Genomic DNA, 13157 nt, shown 5'->3' on the forward strand with positions numbered 1-13157 from the left:
GCAATATTTGTCAGAACGCTTAACTTGTTTGTTTTAAAATGAAATTCGGAGAAATAATGTAAGCACTGTTTAGTTGTTTTCTAGTCCTATATGTAGACGCCCGTTATCTTCAGCACTGTATATGTTAGACGCGTTAAGGTTTTTTTTAGGATAGTATAGTCTAGGCAATATTAAAACACACTGTTTTTTATGAAATGAAAGGTATGTGGCATGCAGTTTACAGCTCAGTCAAAACAAGTAAACAATCCCAAAAAATTTAGGCCATATTTCTGTTCCTCAACAGGTCTAATTGTGAGCTTCAGTATTAGTATTTTTAGGGGTTACTCAGCCCACACACAAATCACACAAAACCACTATGAAATTCTTATATTACAGTGCGCCTATAGGATGAGAGATCCGAACTTAAAAAAAAAAAAAAAAAAAAAAATTTAAATTAAAAAAAAAACCCCACCGTATTAATTGATGTAGACATGGAATAAAGCTGTTCAAAAACTCAAACGCAGCCTGCCTGCTGTGTAATAATGAAACGCATCGGACACTCCTTTGGCATTGGAATATCAGTTGCATCGGTATAAATATAAAATTAAAGTTATTCAGACGCATTTCAGACAAATGATGTCGCCTAAAAAAAATCTATACAAAATAAAATACATTTCTGGTTTTGAATATTGTATATACCTTTGTGTATTGTAATTTATTAGACCTTCAAAAAAAGGAAATATTCTAATCTTTTCCCTTGTTTTTATTTTTGTTTTGTTTTTTACTAAAACAGTTGCAAAAGTCGTACTTCACTCATGTTACATGGATTAAATATATCAGGACAATTGTATTTAATTTAGCACAATTAAGAGTTTTGTCATGTTTGTTTTTGAGATTCAAAATATTCAAAATCCCTGTGAAGTCTAAGTTTCCCTGCTCAAAATAACAGGTGCTCCCCTTGCCTCAGTACAGTAATTTATTATTTAGCAATGTATTTCCCAAATCCAAAATTTCTGTACTCAGCAAGTATACATTTCCCTTTGACAATTCCTGTAGTAAGGCAGAGATGTGTCTTACCAGCAGGAACAGATCCATGCTGTTATATGTGTGTGCTGTGGCTTCATTATCTCACACAACATGATGAACCCTATTTGAACCCCAGTGAAATTCTTCTGCACCAATAGGCCATCGTGCACAGGAGCACCAGCAGTGGGACCTCGCATTATCAAAATGATGACATTAGTTGGGGTGCAGGGCTGTGCAGGGCTGGAGGGGGTTAGATTCCTGCTGGGGCTCCTCCACAGCTGCTCTCCGGGCCGGTTTGGATGACAGCTCCATAAAAAGCCTGGGGCGTGCTCCTTTGGGGCAGACATGCTATGTTCTCATCATCCAGCACAGGCCAGGTCTTGCTGGGTAACAAACTACTTAATAGGAAATCAGAAAAGTAAAGACTCAAGCGTGAGCAATAACAAGGTATCTGTGAAATGCCAAGCAGGACAAAATAAAATAAAAATTACAAAAAAAGTATTAAATAATTAAGTTGGGTGCACACTACAGGCCATGTTAACATTGGGCTCAAATGTGTATGGATTCTCATGTATTCATGTTCAATAAATTCCAACTACACCTCTGCTGTTGAAGAACTAATACTATTGCAGATTGAGAAGTCATATTTGAAAAGGATGCTGCATGGATGCTGCAGTAATTTTCATTATTTTTGGGATGGTCAAGTCTCCTTATCAGCGGCCCCCTAGATTCCAAGCTCTATGTGAGAAATTGGACATGTCAGCGATGCTGATAGGGGTTATGATGATAAGCAGGCTGGCTGCTTACTGGATCAGTGTGCAAGTCAGCGTGTGCTAAGGAATTTTATGAGGTCAAATCTCACCCTTCAGGCCAAGTTGTGAGATATTTCACAAGCTATATTCTGGTGTTTTTGACTGAACTGGTCAAGAAACTCTGAACTGTTAACCATGGGATGTAACTAACTCTCACGTGATACCTGCTTCCACCCACCAACATGCCAGATGTTCATTTGCAAAAGTATATATGAAAAAAAAAATACAAAATATATATATTTTTTCACATTTCCACACTTTATTTTGTGTAAAAATACTTAGGAGCATTAGTGTTTTTAGATTCGAGGCAGTATAGGTCTATCTCTGAATACTACGAGAGACCGCTCTTCCTTTCATTGACATATAACTTCTCTGAACCAAGAAATGGATGTAAACGTGCACTGGGTTTCCTAAAACATAAGCAACTAATTAGTTTGATTGTATTATTTACTCAAACAGAGAAAAGACTTTAAGAAAATCACTGTTCGATAGTCAATGATGCTTGACACATTTGAGATGGAAAAACCCCCAAAAGTTATTAAAAAAAAATAAAAATAAAAAAAAAAGAAAAAAAGATGAGAATCCCAGCCTACTAGTGGAATAAAGTGCTGCATATTTAATACATATACAGAAGTTGTTACTACAAAGGTTCATAAAATACTTTCTACTTCAGTTATCCAGAGACATTAGAAGAAAAAAAACAAAAACACTTCTCACACTTAAGGCATTTTGCTCATAATGTAACATATGATCGTTTTTATTTGTACGTCTCTTCACTTCCGTACGCCGTCTCTTCTGGAGCATCACCAGTTCCCTCTGCTGGTTCGGGGATAGTTTGGGGAACTGGTCTTGATCTTTGCTGGCTTTTGGGTGGGCCGGGCCTCCTACTCCCCCTCTGGTTCTTGGCCAACTCCGCATTCAGACTGAGGCCATTTAGAGAGAGGCCCTGTAGGGCCTCCAGGGCCTGGTCTGCAGCTTGGGGGTCACAGTAGTCCAGGAAGGCGCGGTGCTGTGCCCCCTGCCAGGTGAGCCTTAGTGGGATGGCCGCTCTCTCTCGCAGGGCGGCCTTCAGCTCACTGACTCGCAGTTCAGCAGGGATACCTCCCAGGTAAACTGTGGTCAAATGAGGGTAAAGATTGTCTCGAGACGTGGATTCGTTTGTCCCCCGCTCAACAACCTTCCCTTTGCTCTCCGCTCCCCCCGTTCCCTTACTTTCCTTCCCCCTGCTTGCCATTTTTAGTTTCTCTCTCCCTTCACCTCTGTCTTCCTTGTCCTCTCCTTTGCTTTCTTTCCTCGCTCTAGCTGGGCGGCGTCTGGGTTTCTGTTCTGACTCCTCTCTGCTCTCATGTCTCGGATTCGGTTTGGATTCCCCCTCAGCGTCCCGCTGCGTGTTCCTTCGTGGCCTCTGTCTGCTTGGCCTTTTGGGCTTATGATCGGGCTCTCCCGTCTGGGCTTCCGCACACTCTGTCCCCAGGGTGACATCTTTGCCCGCCTGCTCCTCGATAGAACGCAGCTTCTTCAGGACGGGGATCTTCTCCAGCATGTCCGCGTTCAGCTGAGGAGACAGAACTGGACACGCTCAGCAAGGACGACTCTTACAAATGGCAGCACTGCACGTGGTCATGCAACATGGCTAGGGACAAGCTACATGGTATGTCGGTAAAGACCGCATGTTGCCAAATGACAAAATGTCTGCACTAATTTTTTATTTTATTTTTATTTTTTTACAAATATGCCGAGCAGAGCAGAAGGTAAAACAAAGAACGACACCAGCAACCAATAAAAGCAAGAAGCACTATAAAGGCCAATCTACTGGATGGGCTGTACACAGGAGGGCTGATAACCTTTGTGACCAAAAATTCTTTGTGAAACATATCACTTTCCCTAAAGATATAAATAATAAAAAAGGGTCTCTTAATTCCTCAGATCTGACAGTGTCTGAGAGAACTTTGATAGTGGCTGGTGGTGTAAAGGATATACGGTGCTATTGTTTGTACCTTGGTCCCTTCTGACCTGTATTTCCACTGCCCCTGCAAAACCAAGCTGGGCGTGCAGAGGAGCCTTTCATGAGCCGACATGCCCTTCCTGCCTGTGCGGTCACCGGGTCCTGTTTACTGACATGCGTGTATTAAGGCCCTCAAGGATTTCGAAACTTTCTAAATGTCAGGAACAATCGCCCCGCCATCTCTAACTAAAAAAATTAAAAAGGTTTTAACACTTAAGCTTAAGAGCTTCAACACATAATTTTGGCTCGCGTCACCTTCAGTTTCACTTCTGAACAGTAGAAGGTTCAAACTAGACCTAAATCTTGACACAATAAATTATCTTCACTCAGTTTTATTTCAAGCCCCAAAACAATCTGCACCCTTCCATTGAATGTCTCTATTCCTCCTTGATTTGGACCATAAATGTGACCATAAAACCATAAAAGGCAACCCACATTTTTTTTTTTTTGTATTTTTAGGCGCACTAGTGCAATACAGTCACTGCCATACAACTCAACCAAATAAATGATTGTAGCACAAATTCCACGTTTCAAGCTCTTGTTAAAATGGTACCTGGGAAAAAATGACGTACGATTATCGAAAACAATTTCTGCAACCTTGTTCCACAAAAAGACTACTTAGTGAGTTATCAATCTACATAAAAATCAGCCACCAGTACTGATGCTGGCTGTTGACCTAGTGTATGTGGGAATAGCGTTTTTATTTATTTATTTGTTTGTTTGTTTGTTTGTTTGTTTATTTATTTATTTGAATCACGGCCAATAGGTGTTGAGTTTCTGACTGGAGAAGAATTTTGGAGTAAACAGGATGTGAAATTGGCAAACCTTGCAAAAGAAAAGTCCCTAAATGTAACAGGTGTGCTAAAGACTTTATAAGACAAGTTTTTATAAAAAAAAAAAGTTTTCTTAAATCTACCTTGGTCCAGACGATCCCCTGTGGCTTGGGCCGCTGGCACTCTGTTTTAATAACTCGAGTGGGCGTGAGGATGTAGTCGACAGTGAGATCGTGAGGTTCGATCAGCTCCTCTGGAATATCCACAACCTGTGACGACATTACACTTACAGTTTTATTCAGAAAATGAGCCAAACATTGATTATGGTAAGCTAGCTATTTTGGAGGATTACTCAGTAATCTTGAGTAATTTTCTTAAATAAAATAAAAAAATATATATATATAAATAAATAAATAAAACAATACTGGGAAGGAAAGATAAGAATAACCTGGCAGTCATGGACAATGGTAACCACGACAGTAGACTCATCCACAGCTCCCATTGACACCATCATACCGTACTCCATGTCTGCATAGCCCTCGCCTTTCCCAATCCGAAAGCCTGTGCAAATGGGAAACAACATGGAAGTTAGGAAACAGAGACAGGACATACGGGGGGGATTTCCGTGTTGTGTGACACAACCTGTTCCTTGTTAACCCCCCTGCACAAGCTACTCTCTATTGTGTGCACAAATTATTGGATAAGGAGCACAAAAAAAGAGATTTCTATTGAAAGTTATCATGTAACAGTCTACCACCAGAAGCAGCAACGTATCCTGATTCAAAACCAAGTCAGGATCCAACCCGAGTCATTTAACATGTGAGAGGTCTTCATATTGGAAAAGCCACTCCAATGGGGATTTTAGTTTAACCCTGTGGCAGTTCCGTCTGCTATACGCCACCCGGGTGGCGCTTTCAGGGCCCTCCGACACAGAGACACAGGCAGGAAGGCAGTTTATCGGAGGGAGTGGCAAGATGTAACAAGCCAAGAGAAGATGGACACATGTCAAGACAGAGGCTCTCTCCGTGTGTGTGTGTGTGTGTGTGTGTGTGTGTGTGTGTGTGTGTGTGTGTGTGTGGATGGGGGATCTACCTGTTACAGACTTACAGCCACCCTGATCCTGGGCCTCCCCACACCACAAATTTTTTTTAGACAAAAAAAAAAAAAAAAAAAGCAAGAAGAAACAGCACTATCTTACTACACCCACAGAAAAACCAGGGCTCAGATTTAAATTCTGCCATGAGGGCTATGGGACTTGTCAATACGTATAAAGGACACTGCAATGACACAGTTTAGGCGAGTATTGCAACAAACTCAGTGCAGGTAACTATGACCCAAGTCACCTCTTGATACAATATCATAATTTAATCCCGGAGAGATGTCAAAATATATGTTCTCTATTCAGACAATTAACTTTATTGAAGAAAGTTAGCTTGTACATGGAGGGGGTTGTCCCCTAAAAGAAAACATGTGTTTTTAGCTCCATTTGGATAGAGAGTTATGAACGTGTAATTTCCACCACAATATTGCAGAAATTTCACGAGGCATCTTGAGAATTTGTAAGAAAATGTCTCAGTCGTGTCAGGACAATGCCTAGGGGGTATATTTCACGGCCAAATCATACGATGGGAGAATCATTGGTGTGATTGAGTACACCGTCCCCTCAACGACCGCGTACTGCTTTCCGTTGTGCTTAAGATTTGCTCAACAGTCTGCCACGACGGCTGGATGGGCGGAAGCGCACGCCTTAACCTCAAGATGGCAGCACTTCTTGGGCAAATTCATCATTTGGGGAATTCGTTTGGGGGGTAAATGAAGTGTTTATGAATCAAAACTGTCCACGCACCCGTACACACCCATACACCGTGGCCGGCAATTGATCATCACTGTCACGTAAATGTGTTTTTTTAGACTTCTGCTTTCTCTTTAGTGTTCCATCATAGCTGTCATTTTCTGTGATTTTTGGTTTTATAAGTCCCAGTATATTTGACTTGCGTCCCCAACGCGCGGTGTGGCACTAAACAAATTGAAATTCACATTTTGTATAGTGCACAACTGCCTGCAGCTGCATTGGAGAGGTTTGTTCTCAGTCTATTTTATATTAAAAATTCAATCTTGTCCATGAATCCTCCAATGTTCCCAGACTAGCTCTCAATAATAAATCAATATTATCATAACATTTTCAGCCATATCACACAGTCATGAAACTAAAACATCATATTTTAGTACACATTCACAGTCCAAATCAATTATGAGAAGATAGGACGTAAAAATGGTCTAAAACATGAGGGTTTATATTTTGGGTTTGATAGGTTTGATATACATATTACCAAGTCATTTAAACCTTGCAAAAACAAGGTTGCCAGAATCTTTCAGGGTTTTTTATTCATCCATGGAGATACCATTTATATATTGATATATAGTGAGATGTCCTTATTATTATAAGGAATTATTCTATACCGCTCGTAGCCATAGCCTTATTCATCAACTCTAACCATGACCATTAATATCTGTGTCCAAGGTGTAAATAAAAAATACATAACTGACTTCACTAGGATAAAAAATTTATTTTTATTTCTAATTGTCCAACAAATTCTTATAGCCCGGGGCAGGAGGATGGGTCCACATTGATAAAAAAATAAGTCTCAACGTGGCCCTCTTCTGTCTGGTTTCAGTACAAAACAAATACAAAAATAATAATGTATATCTTTTATTTTAACTTAATCTCTTCACTGTTGGAAAACCAACATACATAACATCTAATAATATAGAATAATGTAATTCCTGGTACTACCCTGCCTATTGAATCTACACATGAAACTGGTTTAAGTTTATACCAATGTGAGATTTTTGTTTTATAAGTTTTGCCTATTTTTGCCTTTTATTGTAGACAGCAGTGGAGAGGGACAGGGAATGGGGGGTAGGGAGAGAGAGAGACACACAGGCCGGATCTGAATCTGAGTTGCTGCAGGCGTTTTGACTATATGGTATGCGCGCTTAGCTGCTTGAGCCACCAGGATGCCCCTTTTAAATTTTAAATGTTAAATTACAAGTACATTACTTTATAATATCTGTATTTATAGAAACAATGTTTTAGTCCATGTTTATAATTTTTTGAGGCCCAGATTACTCATATGATCAACTCATATGAGTAATCATGAGAGATCATTACTCATACAATCTCATATGAACAAACACAGCATAGACCAAAGTTAGAAATGCGTTTGTATTGCCCAATATACTTTAAGCTGTGTTTGGCTATATGTTAAAACATATATTAGCTATTCAATTGAAATTGTAAAATGCTAGTGGTAATGCACTGGCTCTCTCTCACCTTTCTCTGACACTGCGACAGATCCAACCACTACAAGGTTCACCTTCACCTTGGCATCAAGGCCAACAGGCACACTGAACTCCTTTACACCCTGGAGTGATACAGAAAAAAGACAAACAAGGAGGTAGTAAATAAAATAAATAAACAAAAAAAATACTGATAATGAAATGGAACAAGGACAGTAATAGTGGTTGGAAAGTTAAATGTTTACAGTCAGGGGAACCCCCCAAAAAATGTACACTTTATATTAAAGGGAATTTTATTCATACATTTATTTTGTACACTCCCAAAAGACATGAATGCATAAATGTCGTCCCTTTGGCTTCATCACATCTCCAACATTATATAATGGCACTTTTGTAAAAGATTGATACATTTTTCAATCTACTAGGATGATAAAGGATTAGGATTAAAATAAAATATATGTTTAACTTTAAACAGTATACCAATTCCTTTAGCTTCCATAATATTTTGACCAACATTCGTAATTATATGCATTCAAGCGCTTAAACTTTATTACATAAACACATTCCTTAATTTGGATGCATTTCCTAATGTCATGAAGACCAAGGTTGTCTCATTTCTTCAAAGGTTAAATAAATGTAATTCTGCAGGTTTCTATGAGTATATGCACCTTCTCGAACCCTAATAGAGTATATACACCTTCTTACCAAGTATTGATCACTTCTCAACATATTAAACCAAAAGGATCAATATTTTTGTAGTTATGAGGATATTTGATTATTTAACACCCTGCTTTCCATGTGGCCATTGAATGGGAAACATTGAAAAGGCAATCTAAAGTACACACACACACACACACACACACACACACACACACACACACACACACACACACACACACACACACACACACACACACACACACACACACACACACACACACACACACACACACACACACACACACACACACACACCAAATGTTCCTTTCCAGCACAACTCCTCTCTCCACCTACTGCCCAGTTGTTTGATGAATTCCTCTTGCTCAAAATCAGCCTTTACCTGAGAGGTGGAGCAAAGACGCAGCTGTTCTTTGCTGGCTCCCTGGGGAGGAGTGATCTTGTTGAAAAGGCCTGCACGAAGACGAGGAGTCGGCACCAACAGAGTTTTCCTTGCCTGTAAGACGGGGTCGGTAGCACATTGGAAGTATTAAGAACAATCCTTTGTTTGTGTTTGATGAATGAAATTACTGAATTAATTGGAATAATCAAGGTCACAACACGACTGTATATTGTGTCCATTCTGAGCAGATAAAAGGCATGGATGTGTCCAGAAATAGGTCTGACCGGGGCCTCCGTTCCCCGTTTCTAGAGGTGTTTTTAAACCACACCGGGCTACCTGTAGCACTTCCAGCCGGGCACCCTCCAAGGGCTTATCCGGATCCACTTTCACCTCAGCTGTCTCAGTGAAGGCCTCAAGCTCAGACACCCTGGCACAGGCTGTGAACGCGCCCTGTGTGGAGAAGGGCGTAGAGGTGGGGGGTGGGCAGAGGGTATGCAATGGCAACTTACGTCCAGCGTGACAAAGCGTGCCTGCTGCTGCGGTCTGTCAGGATTCACTTTGACGCTCTCGCTAGACTTGAATTCCTGAAGGACTGCGAGCCTGTCGCAGGCCTGAACCGCACCCTGGTCAGTTACACGGCAGTGAGATCGAGGCAAAAACATGAGCTGAGGGAAATCCATAGGCGCCGCAAGAATGTCTAAATGGGATCGTGTCTATCGTAACCAGTGGTTTCCCTTATTTCAAATCTATTACAGTAAAAAAAATAAAATGAAATGAAAAGTTATTGATCTACATTAAGGAACTTCATGTGTAGGCTGTACAGACTCTCAAATGATTATTGTTTTATTTAAACAAATTACTGCCCTTCAATGAATCACAGACATTAACAGTTATTCAGTTAGTTGTTTAACAGTTATATTCCATATATATCAGTGCGGATAATTAACCCCAGTTAAGACAACATATCTACCTTGAAATTCGGGATTCGGTTGTAGACAGGCCTCGGGAAATTCGCAAGATTCTTCTCTTCGATATAGTCCCAAACCTTCTGTCGGATGTCCCATTTGGTGGACCCTTAAAAGAGACGGAAAACTCATTACAAGAACAAAGACAACCACCATCACCACAACTACTACTACAACAACAACAACAACAACAACAACAGCCACCACCACCACCACCACCACACAGTGACCTCGTTTTAACTGAGCCAATGTGCTACATAGATCGCAACGTAAGTCGGTGGAAATACTCACCGGGATTTATCGATAAAACGGGCTCCATGGCAACTTAAACGTGCTCTCGATGCATATAAGTGCGTATATGCAGCCAACACGGACACATGTATAGTGAAGCCTGATGGGAGACTGACTGCCCATCGCATCAACAGCTGCTTGTCAGAGGGGCTCTGTGGGCAGAACTACGGCGGCCCAAGAAGACCAAACTTTGCCGTTTTAGCGAACGCAAAGATGGCAGCCCCCGGAGGTCAGAAGTCGGTGGACGGCTCGACGCCGATGGCGGAGTCGGCGCTCGACGAGTCGCTCGAGTGTCAGGAGAGGTTCGGTCTCGCTGCTCTCCGTCCCTTCGGTTCGGTTGGTGTGATGCGGTATGATTTTTGAGGGACAGATTCAAGTGTATAAGGGAATATCCCTGAGCCGTTCAGAGAGCTCAATTTTTTGGTACCAACGTTTGGAACGGCTTTTCCCACCTGAATACCGCTTCTCTGTAAAATGTTACACAATTTGCTTAAAAGACCATTTAACTGCTGTTTCATGACGGACTTGCCCTGCGTATTGCTGTGCATGTATCCATGTTTTACTTGCTTCACTCGTAGTGACGTGTATCATTACCGTTGCTCAGAGGTCAACACACACACACATTTGCTCTTTTATATTGTTTTTAATTTGGGGTCCTGCCCTTTTTTGGGGGGGAGCTCTACTGTTTTTGTGAAAGTGAAAAACTGACATCAGCAGTCACTGGATGTCATGCGCCGCTGCACTCACAGACAAAATTTAATAAGACATGTATTCGGGGCGGTCCTGCCATCCCGTCATCCAAGTTTGATCCAGTTCGGTCCATTAGTGTGGAATAATGTAGTGAAAAAAGCTGTACTTTTTGTTACGGCACAACGGGCACGCATGCGCAAATGGTGGCTCGCACAGGTCACATGAAAGCATTGCTGTCTAGTGATTGGCCATCAACCGGGTCCTCGCCAAGATGGCTGCACGTGCAGATTGGACCGAGGTTAGAAATTTGCGGGTGTCATGGATCCGACGAACCCACAGACAATCCGAATAATTATTCGGGGCGGTTCCAACACAGCGTCGTTCGAGTTTCATCCAAACCGGTTCAGTATTGTGGAAGGAGTTTGTGATCAACAATGACTACCTCACCAAGATGGCGCAACCACGCGTAGACGTATAAGTCCTTGCACACACGTGCAATTTGACGGACTTCACAAATCAAGTGAATGCACTGCAGTCTACTTTACCGTCATGGGTTAACACTCATTAAATATACCAGAGGAGATAGCCAGGACACCGAGCTCTCTGTGGGCTGTTGTCGGCTCCAGTCGACCTGCTCGCCGATTGGACTTTCACCCGAATGCAATATGCCCTTGTTTTTCGTCTGATGGTTATTATCCATACGTGGCAGAGTAAATAATCCGTAGATTAGTGCGCCAGCGGGAGCCCACTGCAGGCTCCCGCTGGTGTTTTCTTTTGTTTCATTCAATTTGGAAAAAGAAAATACATCTAAAATAATTAAAACAGTTTTTGTTTCTTTCATCTGGAGAAACAGGAAACGGGCACACGCAGCGGAGCGGAGATGCGTCTTGGAGTCTCCATTTATACATTTACGCCCCTGCTCTACATTTTCCTGTTTTACAAACTATCCTTAAATAAATATAAAATTTAAAATAACTGGGGTTTTTTCTTGCAAAAAAAACTGCAGGTATAATTAACTGACCTTCTTGTTTGGATGTAATTTATATCTAGCCTTATTAATTCATTTGAGTCAAAAGTCCTATTTTGATTCAAAGATTTGTACATTGAGCTTATTTATTTATAGGTTTACAACAATGCATTATTATTGCAAAGGCAGTTTTCTGTTGATTAACCAAGTGCAATAAAATAATTGTGTTACCCAAAATGAATGAATAATCGTGATCACAATATTGAATAAAACAATCGTGATTATCATTTTAGCCATAATCATGCAGCCCTACTTTAGAATGATAACCGCCGTTAGTTGCAGCGTAGGAAACCCATCCCCAGCCACAAACACCGCCCGATCATAGAATTACACTGTAAGTGAGCCGGAACGAATGAACTTCTGCGGTCACAAAACACACCGGAACAGGGAGCCAAAGCACGCTCATTCATTGAACTTTAATGAATGGCCTAACACCCTGGACCCCACATATTGCTGCCCGCAGCTATATTTATTATTATTTTTGTTATTATGTATGTTTTGTGACTAATAGCTTGCCATCACTTTTATGCAGTCATATTATTTTTTGTGTGGTCATTTTGTGTTCTCTAGTGAAATTTTAGGTGGAGGCTTCAAATAAGCCCACTGGGTTTTCTGCTTCTCCCTGCACTGTATATTATTTGTCATATTTGTCATTTTTGTGTATTTTTAAATTGTGCAAAAAATATGAAACTATAAAGTATAACTAACTATATTAATTATATTATTATATATTATTATATTTATACATCTGTGCTCTGTCGCATGTTGTGCATATATGAACCTTTGACCATTTGCTGTAGGCATTTGCAGAATTGTGTGCCCTTGTGAAAACAGAACCAAAGCAATTAAAAACTCAAACTCTTTGAATTCAATACTTAGAATTTAGGCTGTAGCACCACCTGCAGGCCCCAAGTGACAATGAAGTCCCAAATACAGATTATGAAACAAACAATCACTTTGATAATAACAGTTCAGACACTTCCGATGTTGTGAATGGCCGGATGGGCTCTGTTAACTGCAGGGTAGTGAATGCCGGGTAGTTATCCAATATCTAGTTTTATGTACTATCTCTGCAATGCATCTCTGTAAAATTCACTTCCTTCAGACATAGGCCAGCAGCCATAACACCTGTTGAAGAGAGCACGGTGGACTCATTGTCAGTTTTCGCTGTAATATATGCATTCTGGAAGAAAAATCCCAGTTAATAGTTATAAAATGCTCAATGTTAT

The 13157-nt window shown here is 40.8% G+C and overlaps 1 protein-coding gene across 2 annotated transcripts; it reads right to left on the bottom strand.

Moving 5' to 3' along the window:
- Window positions 1-2091: 2091 nt before the first annotated feature.
- mthfsd (methenyltetrahydrofolate synthetase domain containing) lies at window positions 2092-10343 on the bottom strand. 2 transcript variants are annotated; one of them, XM_079997865.1, is made up of 9 exons: window positions 10212-10343; window positions 9926-10029; window positions 9465-9578; window positions 9292-9405; window positions 8956-9069; window positions 7930-8020; window positions 5044-5156; window positions 4739-4864; window positions 2092-3372 (listed from the first exon to the last, which is right to left on the bottom strand). In XM_079997865.1, exons 1-9 carry the CDS (start codon window positions 10237-10239, stop codon window positions 2575-2577), a joined length of 1602 nt encoding a protein of 533 aa, XP_079853991.1. In that variant the 5' UTR covers window positions 10240-10343; the 3' UTR covers window positions 2092-2574. The 2 variants fall into 2 exon arrangements, with proteins under 2 accessions (XP_079853991.1, XP_079853990.1); XM_079997864.1 differs by lacking the exon at window positions 9465-9578.
- Between the last annotated feature and the right edge of the window lie 2814 nt (window positions 10344-13157).

This window comes from Zeus faber (assembly GCF_960531495.2).
Source record: "Zeus faber genome assembly, chromosome: 3".
Lineage (NCBI taxonomy): Eukaryota > Metazoa > Chordata > Actinopteri > Zeiformes > Zeidae > Zeus > Zeus faber.